The sequence below is a fragment of the Sparus aurata genome, chromosome 7 (genome assembly GCF_900880675.1).
Source record: "Sparus aurata chromosome 7, fSpaAur1.1, whole genome shotgun sequence".
In the NCBI taxonomy this organism is placed as follows: Eukaryota; Metazoa; Chordata; class Actinopteri; order Spariformes; family Sparidae; genus Sparus; species Sparus aurata.
In genome coordinates, this window is record NC_044193.1 from 8,416,515 (window position 1) to 8,431,602 (window position 15,088).

Consider the following 15,088-nt stretch of genomic DNA (forward strand, 5'->3'; position numbering starts at 1 on the left):
CGTCTTAAAGAACATTTGATGCCTTTATTGTTTTGTTTTTTTGTTTTTTTTTATCAGCTCTTGCCAGATAAATATATTAAGACATTACATAAATAAACATTCTTTCTTCCTATACACTGTTTGACAGCAGAACAGAGTGTCAAACTGCATCGTCTCTGCATTGTGCACATGCTACAATTTTAAAGGGTGAGTTCACCCCCTAAAAAATGAGAATTCAGCCGTTTGCCACCCGTTGGGTGAAGTTTCTGGGGCTTCAGATGGGAAAAAAACAACTGAAAGAAAAACAAAAAGGCTCCAAACAATGTATTCTACAGGAGCCCAGAGATCCCAAATTGACTTGAAAATACATCAGTGACACCCTATTTTAAAGGTGCACTATGTAGTTTAGGGTAAACGTTATTAATTGACTGAACGTTTTACACCTAAACAAACTAAATAAACAAACTCTCTTTGTTTTCTTGACTCAATAAACTGAATAAACAACCCAACCTTAAAGGACAACACAATTTCATTCTGTTTGTTTATATTTGGCGGACCCTGCCACCTTTCTAGCTTTAAAAAGTATTCTGTGGAGGTTATTTTCCTCCGAGATCAGATTGTTTACTGGGTTATGTAAAAAGTCTGAAGTGGGCGAACAAGCTCGACTGACAATTTGGGATGTTGGGGCTTCCGGACACTTGGATTTTTACCAGAAAATCAGCAAGGAGCCTTTGTTCAGTTGTTTTTTTGTTTTTTTTTACAATTTTAAACACATCTCCATCTACTTATGTTCTTTATAGGATTCCTGCAAAACCGTTTTCCTGTGAAGCTCCAGAAATCTTTAATGTAAGAAACTTCCCCCGACTTTTCTTCAGCATGAGGATGAATAAATAGTGACTGAATATTCATTTTTGGGTGAAGTTCACCTCTTAAGAAAACAGAGCGATGAAGCTTACAAAGTGCTTGGTTGCTTAATGGATAGTGCAGCGATCAAAGTGACGAGATGCATGATAACTTAAGTGTCTAAGTATAAATAACTAAAGCCAGAAAACACATGGTTTGCGCTCATATGTGACATAAATATTCATAATAACTAATAAATAACTATTCAACAAAGATTCAACATTACAAAAGCTCTCAGATGAGGAAAGATCTTATGAAGAGATACTGCAAACAAAGAATGTAATGAGGTTTTTCATCCATCTGAAGCACACACATTTCAAAAACAGACAGATTTTGCATTGATTGTCACAGTTGACACATAATTAATCACCTAGAAAAATATTTTCACTACTAATCTCCAGACATCTCATTTTTCTTATTACCTCCTGAGCAGCCGTGGAAGTGTCCTTGATTCTGGCTAAATGTGTAATAGCTTGTGAAATATTGTGGCGGTGCTTTGGATAGAAAGCTCTCAAAGCTCCTGTATAGCAGCCTCCGTATCAGTGCATGAATGTGTGAATGTGGGCTTGTGTTGCGAAGTGCTTTGAGCCGTCGGCAGACAAGAAAAGCGGGACAAATATGCCGTCCATGTGCCGTTTCAATTGACTTAACTTTCTGCCTTACAGCCAAAAAAATACTGGTTTCACTGTTAGAAATCTAAATCCGTGCACACAGGTATAAAATCTTTGGAAGCTTAAAGGAATAGTTTAACAATTTAGGGAATACAGTTACAGGATTCCTTTAATATGTCTGCAAGGTCTTTAATAATCAAACTGACGTTCGTTTCTATATTTCAAAACTAAATATGTCACCCCAACACGTCACAGAAGACTGAGGAAACATTTCATGAGATGCTGGAGGTGCAAACATGAGGTTTTTCTTCACATACATTCTTATAAATATCTAAAAATTACAGTAATTTACCCCTGAGGTATTTAGTGCAACTCCTTGACACCATTGTCAGGACGAGTATGTCCACCTCCCCGTGATCCTGGTACCCGCTGTGGTGTCCCCCCTGCTCTCTGCTCTGACTCACTGTGTCCACAGCTGGCCTCAGTCCTTGATTAAAACTGCCCCTTTGCCTCCTGCTGCTGCTGCTGCTGACCTCCATCCTTTGGAGGTAACTGACTGGGGTCCTCTACAAAGGGAACAGCTGAAGAAAACAAGAGTGAAGACATCCATGTTATCATCATAATCAAAATAAAATGTATGTTTCTCTTCGATGCACTTAACCCTTATTTTTAGTCCATTCCTGTCCACATTCACTCACCTGTATCCCCTTATTCACTGAACAACTCCCAAAGTCAGCTGTGTCAGAATAAATGAAGCATAATTTTGCATCCACTATGTGCGAAAGACTTTTAGCACCACAGTGACCACAAGAGATGTTTTGGTTTAGCAGAAGCGAGAGTTACATATCATCGTGGCTCTTGTGGCGCTTCCTTGATGCTGCATTTTCTACATTTGAGCCTCACACAGCTCAGCGGACTACCACAATGTTCTGCTACTTGTCAGTTGTGGTTATTCACTGATGGTTATCATTTTGCATAAGTGGGTTATTAGCAGTAATGCAGTGAGAACACTTGTGTTCAAGAGACCTTAATGAAGCCCGAGACTCTAATTACATTGCAGGAGTAGTGTGAGCGATGAAGTCATTTTTACTTTTCTTTATTTTCACCAGCAAAAATAGATTTTTAGTTGTAATTGATTATTATTGTTTTTATAATGTTCACCAGCTAGTTGTTTGGTGCTAGACAGGGAGTGAGCAGTTGCATTTTTTTTTTAACAGCTTTCAGCTTTTTTTGCTGAAAACAACGCTATGAAAGAGGTGAGAGTGAACTGAACACAGACAACAGAAAAAAATGTGAAATGCAAATGCTGAGGGGAACCATAGAAGTGATAATTATATGTGGGATCATGACTACAAGTGACACCTTTGACAAACAAGCAAGCCTGTGATCCATTGTTTAAATTAAAATATTGATTTAGCAGTTTATAATCTCACTTTTAAAACTAAATATGCTTCACTTACGGTTCTGAAACTGTTGTGCAGTATATCTGGTCAGGAGGATCCCAAAACCCTCAATGAGAGCGAGCAAAATTCCCCCCATCATGGCAGAGCCCATCATCGTTAATGGCCCACCTGGAGAAAGACACAAATTAATTTGATGTGGTCAGTGACACAGGAAGGTGGTGTCAAGTTCATTGTGCTATATAGGCTTCCTCTTACTGCGCGCTGCTAGGATGGCCCCAGTCAGTGCACCACTTGTTATGGAGTTCCAAGGATCCTCTTTCCCTCTCAGGCGAACCAAACCACAGTCGATAGTGGAGAAGAGCCCTCCCCACACAGCAAAGCTGCCTGCAAAACCACCAAAAATAATGAGTCTTTAAGGTTTTAATGTATGATTTTAGTTTTTAGGCAATGAAAATGTAATCATCAGTAATTCTGTGAAATGACTGGGCTCTAAATGATAACATTTACGGAACCTTTTGCGAGTAAAGCAGTTAATATTCATAACAATTGATTGTATTGAACTTTTATATGCATCATAATCACATTCAGATTCCAAAAGCTACAATAAAAGAAACCGTTCACGAAACTTCCTCACCTCCAATCTGTGGAGCTCTTATTCTGACAGCGTTTGCACTTCCTCTCAGTCTGTGTCCAACACCCTGTAACATTAGAGCGCTGTTGAATTCTGCCTTTAAAACTCGGGGAGAGCAAATACTAATAATTATTATCATCACGTGGTGAACTCACTGCCGGGGCATTACGAAAGCCCTTGATGGACTGGAACACCCCTCCTCCAATTGCACCCATGGTGAAAGCGCCTCCACAGTCATCCACTATCCTCCAGGGACTGCAGGAGTGCATTCAAAGAGAGAGGAAGAAAATGTTAAGAAAGGACAGAGCGTGCAATGTGAAAAAAACTGACACAAAGTGACATAATCTTACGTTGAGCTGTCTGAATTGTGGTGGAAAAATAGGTACCATAACAGAATTCACAATGTGCTACTGCAATTGTCAGTAGGGCTTCACAATTATTTAAACATTATCACAATTTTGCCAAGTGCAATATCCAGATCTCAGAAGCTCCGTCATAGCCCTCATAATACTACACCACCATCACAATTATTATTGTTACTGTTCTGCTGACTGACTAATCGACTGATCAACCGTTAAGGTTGATCAGTCGATTAGTCAGTCAGCAGAACAGAAATCTAACACAATTAGTAATGAGTGATTAATTGCTTAACTCTTTATTGAGCAAGGGTTTTTACATTTCATATATGACAGTAATAACAAATTAATCTTATGTAACGCAGACAAAGAAAACAATGAGAGAGAAAAAAAGATTATTAATACTTAATTACAGCCCAATGCAGGGTCGTTAAATACACATTAATGTAAGAAATTAAGCCTACCAGTCACAAAATAAGTTAGTACAATTAAATTTAAAAAGCAATCTAAGCCAGGAAGTCTGACAAGAAGAAGCCAGGAAGATAATAGTCACAGTTTCTGTCCTGGGAGCTGGTCCTGAATTTACCTGTGTTTGATATGATATGAGCCACACACCACTATCATAAGTGAAATATATTTTAGAGGTTATATTTCTGTACTATATCCCCAGCTGTTACTTGTAAACACTGATATATTTATGTAAAAGGCTGCTGAAGTTAAGACTACAGACGTTTTGTTAGCTATGGGTCCATACTGACCACAGCTTTATCTTTTAATATCCCTGACCCTGCACTAAGCTAACCGGCTAAACTCACAGAGCCTCCATGTTCACTCTCACCACGACGTAAATAAAAAATTACGAAGACAAAACTATCTACGACGTTTATAATTTTAAACCTACAACGAAGGGGAAATGTTTAAAACTAATCTCACCAAGGTTCACGGGCATATTCCTCCATGTTTGTTGTCGTCAAGAGAACAGCGTGACGTCATCACTGTGCGCGCCGTGTGCTGTTTGGGAAGTCGCATCGTTCACCCTCCTCGACGATCGAAGAAGCGATTTTCTTAAGAAACAGGTGAATTCTACTTGATTTATATACATTTATTTATCTCAAGAGGTGTGTGTTTTTGTGTTGGTGTAGTTTAAGATTGTGTAGGAAGCGCACAGGTGTTTATTTGTGGCTTTAGTCGTACTGCTGCAGCCATGAAGCTCATCGAGCAGGCGTTGTGGTCGCAGTTATTTTGCTGGGGATGATACACGTTATCGTTTACATGTTCAAAATTCAGTTTCTCCTCTTCTGTTAAAGACAGCTTTGTCTGAACAGCTAACAGTAGTCCAAGTGAACTAATGCTGAACACTGAAATGACTGGTGCCCCATTTTAACTGCTAACAATGAAGTTTTCTCAGCCAGGCACATTTCAATCCAGGTCCAGGGACATTTTATTACATCTCAGGGTAACTTTCAGGGGAATCACAGCAATATTTCTGTCGGATGATAAGTTACAAGCGTTGTTGCTTTGTGAGAATTTATGTGAAAATATGAGTTAAATAGGTCTTTTCTCACCATAGTTTGACTTTCTTCATTGTTGTGGTAAAAGTAGATGCACAGCACACAATGTGCATACAACTGCTACTGGAAAATGAATGTTGGTATCGGGGACATTCCTGTTATTGTCTAACCCTGCTACTATCTTCCCCATAAAGCCATCAACTACTTTGTTTTTTGTAGGATAATAGAAATGTGTGAAAATGCCTGTCACATTTTCCTAAAGCCCAATATATTTGTGATCACTTCACAGTCAATTAAGCTTTATGCAAGACAAAACCTTAATATATAATATAATGTATTGCAGTTCAATGATTCGGAGGCCCTTATTTGTGTACACCTGCTTCCTGTTGCTGTCGGTGGATGAATATTTGCAGTCGGGGTCGACTGATGTGTTTTCTTTCAGGGCCGACACCGAAATTTAGAAATCAAGGAGACTTAATTCTTAGGAGAATTAGAATCTTTGTCTTAGAAATTTAACAACTGGTGATGGAATATACCTGACTACAATTTCCTCAAGTACTGTTTTGAGGTACTGTACTTGAGTATTTCCATTTTCTGCTGCTTTATACTTCCTCTCGACTACATTTATTTGATCAATTTAGATACTAGTTACCTTGCAGATTCAGGTTATTTGACATTGTGTGAGAGGATGCTGCATCAGAGCCAAAGTAGCACATTTTAAGATGATACCGTTGAAGAGAAGGCTGAATATTGACCCTGATAATCAGTCTACCCTACTTGTTTGCTGTCCTGGTTTTTATCACGAGTTAATCCTCTCTTCTCTCTGCAGCAGGATGCCTCTACCTCCAGCCCTGATGGCCCGTTTGGCCAAGAGAGGGATTGTTAAACCATCAGAGCAAGGTAGTAGATGAAACTCTGTGTGGGACATTTCTCTTTATGTTTCATTATTTTTTCATGTGTCGTTGAATGACTTTTCGCCTCCGTATCATTCAGAGATAGATGAGGAGATCATTGCTGAAGATTACGACGACAACAACGTAGATTACGAAGCCACCAGACTGGAGAATCTACCACCCAATTGGTACAAAGTGTTCGACCCGGCTTGGTAAGTTTGCCTGTTGAAGGACCGTATTTTAATTTAGTCATACTGCCTTCTCATCCTTGATTGTAGTACGGCTTCACTACATCATAACTGCCTCGTGAGGAGTTGTACTGCATTTCTTATCATTAATTAACTTAAAATATTACTTTTTTTAATTTACATTATTCAGCATTCTTTTTAATCACTGATTCATAAATATTTAATTTCTAAAAAAATCTCCAAATGTATTTTTTTTCCTTCCATCCACAGTGGTCTGCCTTATTACTGGAATGTTGAGACAGATTTGGTGGCCTGGCTGTCCCCAAACGACCCAACCGCAGTGTTAACAAAACCTGCCAGGAAAATTAGAGGTATGTCATTAAAAAGTCTGTGTAACATTTTGATGATCTCTTATCATATACTACTCATGTCTGACTCACATGTTTATTGCAGGTCTGAGCGTCATTGGGCAAATAATCTCAAAATGCCAATTTTTGACAAATTCTGGCAGTGATTTATTTCATGACAGTCATCTTTATTTTTCAGTTGAGGGAGGAGATGAAAGAATTGAGAGGCAGTTTGAGAAGCCAGACAGAGAGCGAGAGCGGGAGAGAGACAAAGAGCGAGAAAGGGAACGGGAAAGAGACCGAGAGAGGGATGAAGGGAGGGAAAGAGACAGAAGAAAGCAGCGGAGAGAAGACATGGCCCCGTACAGCAAGAACAAAAGAGGTAATGTTTACATCTGTATCATTGGACACAAGCATTTTCAAATAATGAAACTTTTTACATGAATGGATTGTACTTTTTTTTTTTGTTCCAGGGAAAAGAGATGAAGAGATGGACCCCATGGATCCAAGTGCTTATTCTGATGCCCCAAGGTATTTTATATATACATATTTACATTATGAAACAAGAGAAGTCAGAAAAATTTAGTGTTCCCCTTCCATAAGGTTCAGACTTGCGTGACACAGGCAAAAACAGAATTGAACAGTACAGGCAGATATGTGTACACCTGTACTAGTCAAGCTAAATGGAACAATTCAAAGTCCTACAAGTCCTGTCATGGAACCCTAACTTTTCATTAGACCCTGTGTGACAACTGACCACACATAATATTTACTTCACAACCTTGTTTGTAACTCAGTTTTAAATTGACCAAGCTCAGACAAATGTGATAACATGATGACATCTGTTATTCCTTTCACATTAGACAAAAAACAAGCGCACATGGCTTTTGCCTTCAGAGCGAAAAGGGTATAATCTGCATTTAGTCCCTGGTCGAATGCAGGAGTCACGGGTATTTATTGCCTCCAGCTCAGATTGGCAATGTTGTTTGACTCAATTTAAGCAGCTATCGAAAATCGTTCAGTTGTTGTTGAATGTCTTGTTTTCTGGCATGTTTATAATGTTAAATGTTGATTTTGGTATGACAAAGTTCCTCCAGAGCCAGAGAAGACATGCCTATACAGGCACGACTAAAAGTAATCTGTAAACTCACTCTGATATATACAATTAATGCAGTCCCCTTTGAAGTATGAGAAGAATGTGTAAAACCAAATGTTTTATTTAAACAAACTTATTTGTCTTTTCAGGGGCACTTGGTCAAGCGGCTTGCCCAAACGTAATGAAGCAAAGACGGGTGCAGACACCACGGCTGCAGGGCCTCTGTTCCAGCAGCGGCCGTACCCCAGTCCTGGAGCCGTACTACGGGCCAACGCAGCAAACCAAATACCCAAAGAGTGATCAGAGCTCCTGGGTTCTAACAAAGACGCAGCTATACAGTTTGTTTTTCCCCTTTGCTCACATTTAAACATCTGCGTTACAGACTGACATTTCCTAAGTGTTTGTAGATGTCAGGAATGTAGGTGCTGAGCTTTTATACCACCAGCACATTCATACTCTTGTCAGACATGCAGAACAGTTGTAAATATGTTTTTATATGACCTTAAGATTGACTCTCCTGTTGTCACTAGGGCCATCCGTTGACATCATTTGCTAATAAATGTAAAGATAACTGTGAAAATGACTCATTGCAGCTTTTCTTTATGTTGTAGTGGTAGATCTTGTAATAAAATCTGTACAAATAAAAATCTTGACAATGTTTTATTACAAAATTGCATCTGTGTTAAAAATCTTGTGTGATCCATTATTGAATATTACAAAAACAACTGTTCAGGTGGGATAAAAACAAAGGATATCTGAATGCAAGTCAAACGGATGTGGATCAGTGGCCTGCTGCTCCAACATAGTGACAAATACAGTCATAGTCCAGTGTGAACAGTTTCTCCTCGTATCTGTCGAGCTGGACCATCGCTTTGCACTTGTTCTTGTCCCGCTGGAGAATACGGCCAACCTGGACAAACAGATTTAAATTCTTTGATTAGTAACAGTACAACCCAGTACACACATCCTGCGGGAAATATCATCCTTTGCTTACCTGTCCTCTGTGCTCGCCCAGTACAACCATTACAGCATCATATTCGCCTTTTGGAACAATGGTTTCCAACATGTTCTGATTCACATCTGCCACAGAAAGACGAAACAGCAAGTTATTCAATCATTTTAATCTGTTACTATAGCAACTATCAGGGGTAGAGTGGTTACCTCTCCACTAGTAATTCAGCACATATTAAATGCCCCTAATGTCTCTGTATCAACACAATCTTAGCCAATAAAGCACTGGCCATTTATATATAAATAAAACAATCCCTGAGGCTGTGGAGTTTGATAACACACCAGTTTAATACTTGCAATGTTTTACTCTTTGCAGTGACAACACACATACATGCAGGCAAAGTAACAGAAGCGTTGTCATTTAGAAATAGCTGAGGTCTCCCTATTGAAACAATGTACGCCTAGTAAGTCAATAGGAATGCACGAAATATGTGCCTGATAAATAATTGAAAATTCTAGCCAATAACTAGTATAATAATGCTTATATTAACTAAAAACAGAGAAAGAGGAGAAAACTTAGGGCAGCACGCAATACTGACTTTCTTACCCTCAGGTGTGCATAAACAGGTGATGAACTTAAATTAAATATCAGTTATTTTATCAGTATTGGCCATGAGAAGCAGGAAATTGTGGGTATTGGTTGAAAAAATCCTCATCATGCATCCCATTAATTAACCTACAATTTAATACAAGTAAGTAAATACATTTAAATATGTTATTACGAAAGCTACACTATCACAGAATTGTCCATATTTCATCAAGAGAATCATACATGTAAAATGTACTCAAATGTATAGAATAACAGTATAACAGAGCATGCATTGAATATCAGAAAACTAAAAGGCATAGTTTGACAGTTTGGGAAACATGCTTATTCATTTTCCTTGCAGAGTTGGATCACAATATTGATACCACTCTCATGTCTATGAATATACAGTAGACCTTCAGCAAGCAGACCATTTGCTAAGCTTATCAAAAAAAAGGGAAATGGTTAAATTGGCTTTGCTCAAATGTGGGGGAAAATGCTTAGATGCTATGCTTAGACCTTTCTAGGTAACACGCTATATTTCATTTTTCAATGACAGTCTGTATGCTAAGCTAGACTAACAGTCATCTGGCTGTAGCTTCATTACAAACAATCATAAGTGGTATCGATCTTCTCATCTACGCCAAAATATGAAACTGTTCCTTTAAATTATGAATGGCTGCTATCAGATCACCATGTATGTCTACTTCTCACAACAACTAAGAAGATATTTTGCTATTGCAAAGTGTTTTTTTTAATTTACGTTAATGTACCATCTAGAAAGCTTTCTGCATAGATGAACATAGACAACACAAGATGTACTGTATGTGCAGTAGAAACCAGGGTACCTGGCTCCATTGTTTTCATTATAACACCTAAGCTAGTTGGATGTAACAGGCACAGTAACAACACGATTGCACATTTCTTGCACAGCTCTAATTCGGGAATAAAAAGAAATGCCAGAGTAAGAGAGCCAACACACACAGAGAGACTGAGATGCCACTTATGACTCACCGTCTAACAGTCTTCCCTCTTCAGTTCGACACACACAGGTAGATGGTGTCAGGACATCCTCCACATGCATCTAGAACAGGAAAACAAGACTGAGCCCAACAGCTGTCTTAAAAACCTCAACACGTGTAATTAATGAAACGCTGCATCTTAAGATATGACTTTTCTTTTAGCTGTATGTTGAAGGCTCTTAATAAAACACAAATACTGACCATCCAATCAAGTTTATGCAAAACAAGTGACTTGCTAAAAAGCCTTGTTGGTTTAACAGCTCGAAACAAAAACAAATTACTTGATTACACCATCGACATTTCATGATCCCGCTGACAGCAAGCAAAAACTAAGGAGGCGTGTTAGTACCTTCGAGTTGTAGTATCGGCCCCCTTTGAAGGCTTTGTCTATGAAGCGAACTTTCAAGTCTCTCTGGAGCCAGGAGGGGGGAGCCGGGGGTCGCCTCGCCTCTTTCACTGGAGGCTTCTCTCTACAAAAGAAAAAAAATACATATTTACAAAAGGAAATAAAACATATTGCTTGGGGTAAATTAAGAATCATTGAAAGCACATTGCTGTATCTTCATCTTTTAATGGAAATGTACCTGTCTTGACTTGACTCTCTGTGTTTTCTCTTCCTCTCATCTTTTCCTCCATCTCTTTCTGAGGACTTTTCTCTCGTTTTCCTATGTTTTCCCTCGACGCCATTACTTTTCCTCTCTTTCTCCTCCCGACCCCGTTTTTCCCTCTCTCGCTCCTTTTCCTTCTCTTTCTCCTTGTCTTTGTGGGCTTTGCTGAGGCGACCTGGTTGATGGGAAAAATCTAGTTAGCATATATGACAAACACCCAAACAAATAACAAATTGCAAAGAATATTGCTACAAACAACTTGAAGTTCATTTAATTTCTGTTCAGAATACAGAATTTTTGGCATTTGCTGACCTCTAAATCAGCTAAAATGGAACAAAATCAAAGTTCATTAGCATCCAGATCATTTTCCATGAATGTTAACCTTTTCTATTTCATCTGCTCAGAGTTGCTTACTGAGGTCTTTGCTGTATTTGTCATATTCCTGGCGCCCAATTAGTTTGACAGCGTACTGGCTGACTGTCACAGTCTTGCCACCAATAGCCAGTTTCACCATAACCCGAGCGTTATCTGGATCAACGCCCTCAATCTGCAACACATGAATGAAAGTTATGACAAGTTATTCAGACAAAAACAATACAGAACCAGTTGCTGTGTGACACATGAACTGAATGTCAACAATGATGACTATGGGTGCAAATACATTTCTGATCAGCTCTACCTTGCCGTACAGTTCTTTATGTGCCCCGGACTCTACCAGCACACAGCCTCCTGGACCCATCACTAGTTCCTCTTCCTTTGCTCGCTCTTCTCCTGGTTTGGGGGGACGCTGACGTTTGCCTGGCTCCAGGTCCTTAATTGCTGAACGATCAGCTCCCAGGCCCAAACCTTTTGGACGGAGCTGGTGTTCGATCGGCTTCACGTCTCTGTAGCAGACAGGGAACAACAGCATTCAATCAATAAACAAGTAGAGAGATGGACATGGAGTGTATAAAGGAGGTTAGAGGTGGATACAGCTTGAGCAACACTTTTGTTTAAAAATAAGGCCACTTATTAAAATGATAAAAAACTCAAAAACTTAAGCAGTTAATTTGTAATCGAAATTGTTGCTGGTCGACTAATGAATTGTTTAACCTCAGACTTGAACACCACAGTGGTGCAGGTTAGGCATATTATTAAATCAGGACACAAGATGGTAACGCAACGCTTCAGTGTGTTACTTACTGTTTAAATGTGCGTCCAATACCTTCTGTTTTCGACCAGCCCATCCCCTTAAGCATAGCAAGTCCATAAGCATCAACAGGAACTCTGTCATAATCTGCCTCTGTCGACTGATAAACACATACAGTGACATCAGCTTTATGATAATCAACAGACATGCATTAAATATCAAACAACCAAAGAAATACAGATGCTATAATCTGCATTTAAAATGTGTATCAGGACTAAATGAGCAGCTTATGTAATCTTTTAGCTTTGAAACAGAGAAAACTGCTAGTGCCAGCTGTGAGAGACGCAGTTTGTGATGGCAGTCTTAGTCAGCCTTTTGGCTCCAGGCTGTCAGACTCAGCCTGGCTGACTACAGTCACCAGGCAGCAGCCACAGCAGCCTCCATCAGAGCAATGGCCCGGCTCATCTCTGTCTCCACTGAAGGCTGTCCTCTGAGGGAAGCTGGGAGCAAGCTCTCACAGAGGAGACTGCATTAAAATGAGCTCTGGGGCACAGTGAGAGAGGTTCCCCCGACTCTCATGTTCTGACAGTCACATCTAAAGTGATTGAGAGCGGGATGGGATGACAGCGGCGAGGCGTGAGGCCTCTGATGAAAAGCAACACAGAGAAATCTGATTGGTTGTCCACATGTCTCTGGGGAGAATGTTGACGCCTGTCTGCCACCCAAACCTTACTGTACACACAAAGTCATCCGTGCCCATACGCATGCGCACATCTATGTATGCACACAGGGGTGTTATTCTACTCAGTTGACTGTCAGCGCTTTCACACACTCAAATTTCAATCCAAGTCAAAGTAGCCAGTCCACAAGACATTTTGTACTGTCAGGAATTTTCATATGTGCAATGAAATGCCTCATTGGCAGAATATATTGTGATCTTTACATTGATATTTTAAACATTTATTTATTCTGGGAGGCTTCACTCTGAGAAATGCTCTGTTTTTAGGGAACACCCTGGTCACAATCACACAGTTACACATTCACATCTTAAGGCTGCTCAGTAAAACCTCATTCTCACCGGATGGTTGGGGTGAAACTGCCTTGCTCCAGTGCAATAAGGAAGGGACAAGTAGTACCTTTCACTTTCTCCACACATATTTATCCTGCTGGTCTGGGTTTTGAACCAGCGACCCCTCCAGTCACAAGCTCGCTTCACTAACCTTTAAGCCACCACTGCATAATCAAAAAACTATTATTAGAGAAAGGCAGCAAACACAAACTGCCAACAGTAGAAAGTCATGTCTTTCGTTTAAATTGAGACAGCAAACCATCCAATCTCCTTTAGCGCATCAAATTTCTCTAATGTTTGGGTGTACGGTCTATGACTGGAGTGGGCTCTCTAGTTCAACTGAAACAAAATAATGCTCAATTGTTTTCTGCTCTCATTTCAGACCATGATGTGAGGTCACCGAAATAAAACACAACTAACAAAATGGCCAAACCCCGGAAAGAATATTTATAACATATTTTGATTAGGAAAAAATGTCATACAAGTACTGTTTTTTTTACCCAACCAGTGTGTTGTGGATTTTTGTTGTGCACCCCTACTTCAAATTAAAGATCATTCCTATCACACAAGTAGTATCCAAACTTACAGATTCAGGCCGTAGATCCACCTTCACTTGATCTCCATCCTCAAAGCCATCAGGGACTTTGTTTTGCATCAACAGGGGGATGCTGAGGTTCAGGTTTCTCTCTGACTGAGGGCCATTCTGCCACTGCTCCAGCTGCCTCCTGGAGTCTAGGCGCACATATTGGAGATGTTTAGTAAACTTTGTATGAGAGTTAATGACACCTTTAGCCTTCCCACAAAGCGTGAACACAAACTATATTCCACCTCTTCTGAATGTACAAACCTTCAATGAGTTCTTTGACAGCCTGAGAATCCACAGAGTCATTGTCTTGGGTTGTTTCTACTGCTTTGCCTTCGCTCCCCTCGCTCTGGGGCGGTCGGTCTGCTTTGTGCCAGCGGTTCTTTTGGATTAGAGGGATGATGAGCTCTTTGGGCTTCTCGGATGGTTTTGTACTACGAAACAGAGATAATTTAAAGAGTTAGCAGGCAGGGCCGCTTTAAAAACAAAATGTAATAAACGTCACTGTCATATATATCAACATACTTTACCTAGACAAGGCATTGTCTAAAAACATTCATCATGTAATAAACAGCTACTTGCTAGCTATATCAAAAACGTAACCGTTACGCTAATGCTAAGATGTGTTTGTTAGCATTAGCATGCGAAGCTTACCTTTGTAATTCATTTCTGTCAATTCCGGTCAAATAATCTCTGTCCTCTTTACTCATCAACGCGTCGCCAGTCGACGATTTGAATTTGCTAACTGTCTTGGTAAAACCGAACGACACCGCAGGGTTTTTTCTCTCTCCCTGCTCCACGGAAGCGGCACCCGCATCTTCTCCGTGCGACGCCATGATTGTGTGTAACCGATAAAAGTAGGCGAAAGGAATTCTGGTAGTTGGAGTTTGATTTCGCGATACTTGTTTGTGTTGAGTTGTCGCTATATACTACAATCCCCACAATGCATCAGAATTAAAGGTATAGCCACTCATTAGAAGAGCGAGGATTCACAGCCTCATCGCGCACATTCAGCTAAATGTGATTATAATTTCAGGCAGGACACAAATACAGTTTAAAGATATTTACAAATAAAATACGACATTCTGTTTGTTTGTGATAACAATCAAATGCATTTAATTATACATTTTGTGGTCATGTTACATTTGTTACAGATTGTATCCCACTTTTAAAATCCATTGATTTATTTTTGGCATTTTTAATGTTTTTGTCGGTTTACTCG

The 15,088-nt window shown here is 39.7% G+C and overlaps 3 protein-coding genes across 4 annotated transcripts; 1 reads left to right on the forward strand and 2 right to left on the reverse strand.

Moving 5' to 3' along the window:
* Window positions 1-2: 2 nt before the first annotated feature.
* On the reverse strand, window positions 3-4,872 carry timm17b (translocase of inner mitochondrial membrane 17 homolog B (yeast)). Its single transcript, XM_030423493.1, has 6 exons — window positions 4,817-4,872; window positions 3,683-3,782; window positions 3,531-3,594; window positions 3,152-3,280; window positions 2,954-3,064; window positions 3-2,074 (listed from the first exon to the last, which is right to left on the reverse strand). The coding sequence occupies exons 1-6, from the start codon at window positions 4,840-4,842 to the stop codon at window positions 1,986-1,988; spliced, it is 519 nt and encodes a 172-aa protein (XP_030279353.1). The 5' UTR covers window positions 4,843-4,872; the 3' UTR covers window positions 3-1,985.
* Window positions 4,843-8,565, forward strand: pqbp1 (polyglutamine binding protein 1). Of its 2 annotated transcripts, none has more exons than XM_030423491.1 (7): window positions 4,843-4,959; window positions 6,224-6,294; window positions 6,388-6,499; window positions 6,746-6,846; window positions 7,022-7,204; window positions 7,296-7,353; window positions 8,068-8,565. In XM_030423491.1, exons 2-7 carry the CDS (start codon window positions 6,228-6,230, stop codon window positions 8,216-8,218), a joined length of 672 nt encoding a protein of 223 aa, XP_030279351.1. In that variant the 5' UTR covers window positions 4,843-4,959; window positions 6,224-6,227; the 3' UTR covers window positions 8,219-8,565. The 2 variants fall into 2 exon arrangements, with proteins under 2 accessions (XP_030279351.1, XP_030279352.1); XM_030423492.1 differs by having other exon boundaries at window positions 4,847-4,959; window positions 6,227-6,294.
* gpkow (G patch domain and KOW motifs) lies at window positions 8,566-14,739 on the reverse strand. Its single transcript, XM_030423490.1, has 11 exons — window positions 14,521-14,739; window positions 14,131-14,300; window positions 13,870-14,015; window positions 12,268-12,374; window positions 11,765-11,969; window positions 11,500-11,632; window positions 11,062-11,260; window positions 10,827-10,947; window positions 10,470-10,539; window positions 8,913-8,998; window positions 8,566-8,828 (listed from the first exon to the last, which is right to left on the reverse strand). The coding sequence occupies exons 1-11, from the start codon at window positions 14,700-14,702 to the stop codon at window positions 8,700-8,702; spliced, it is 1,548 nt and encodes a 515-aa protein (XP_030279350.1). The 5' UTR covers window positions 14,703-14,739; the 3' UTR covers window positions 8,566-8,699.
* Window positions 14,740-15,088: the final 349 nt, after the last annotated feature.

Coding starts and splice junctions, on each gene's coding strand:
- timm17b (XM_030423493.1), bottom strand. CDS start 4,842: ATGGAGGAATATGCCCGTGAACCTTG. Junction 3,281..3,530: donor AAGAGCTCCACAGATTGGAG/GTGAGGAAGTTT, acceptor GTGGTTTTGCAG/GCAGCTTTGCTGTGTGGGGA. Junction 2,075..2,953: donor TGCACAACAGTTTCAGAACC/GTAAGTGAAGCA, acceptor TGTTTTCTTCAG/CTGTTCCCTTTGTAGAGGAC.
- pqbp1 (XM_030423491.1), top strand. CDS start 6,228: ATGCCTCTACCTCCAGCCCTGATGGCCCGTTTGGCCAAGAGAGGGATT. Junction 6,295..6,387: donor TGTTAAACCATCAGAGCAAG/GTAGTAGATGAA, acceptor CGTATCATTCAG/AGATAGATGAGGAGATCATT. Junction 6,500..6,745: donor AAAGTGTTCGACCCGGCTTG/GTAAGTTTGCCT, acceptor TTCCATCCACAG/TGGTCTGCCTTATTACTGGA.
- gpkow (XM_030423490.1), bottom strand. CDS start 14,702: ATGGCGTCGCACGGAGAAGATGCGGGTGCCGCTTCCGTGGAGCAGGGA. Junction 12,375..13,869: donor TGGATCTACGGCCTGAATCT/GTAAGTTTGGAT, acceptor TGTGTTTATCAG/TCGACAGAGGCAGATTATGA. Junction 11,970..12,267: donor ATTGGACGCACATTTAAACA/GTAAGTAACACA, acceptor TGTCTGCTACAG/AGACGTGAAGCCGATCGAAC.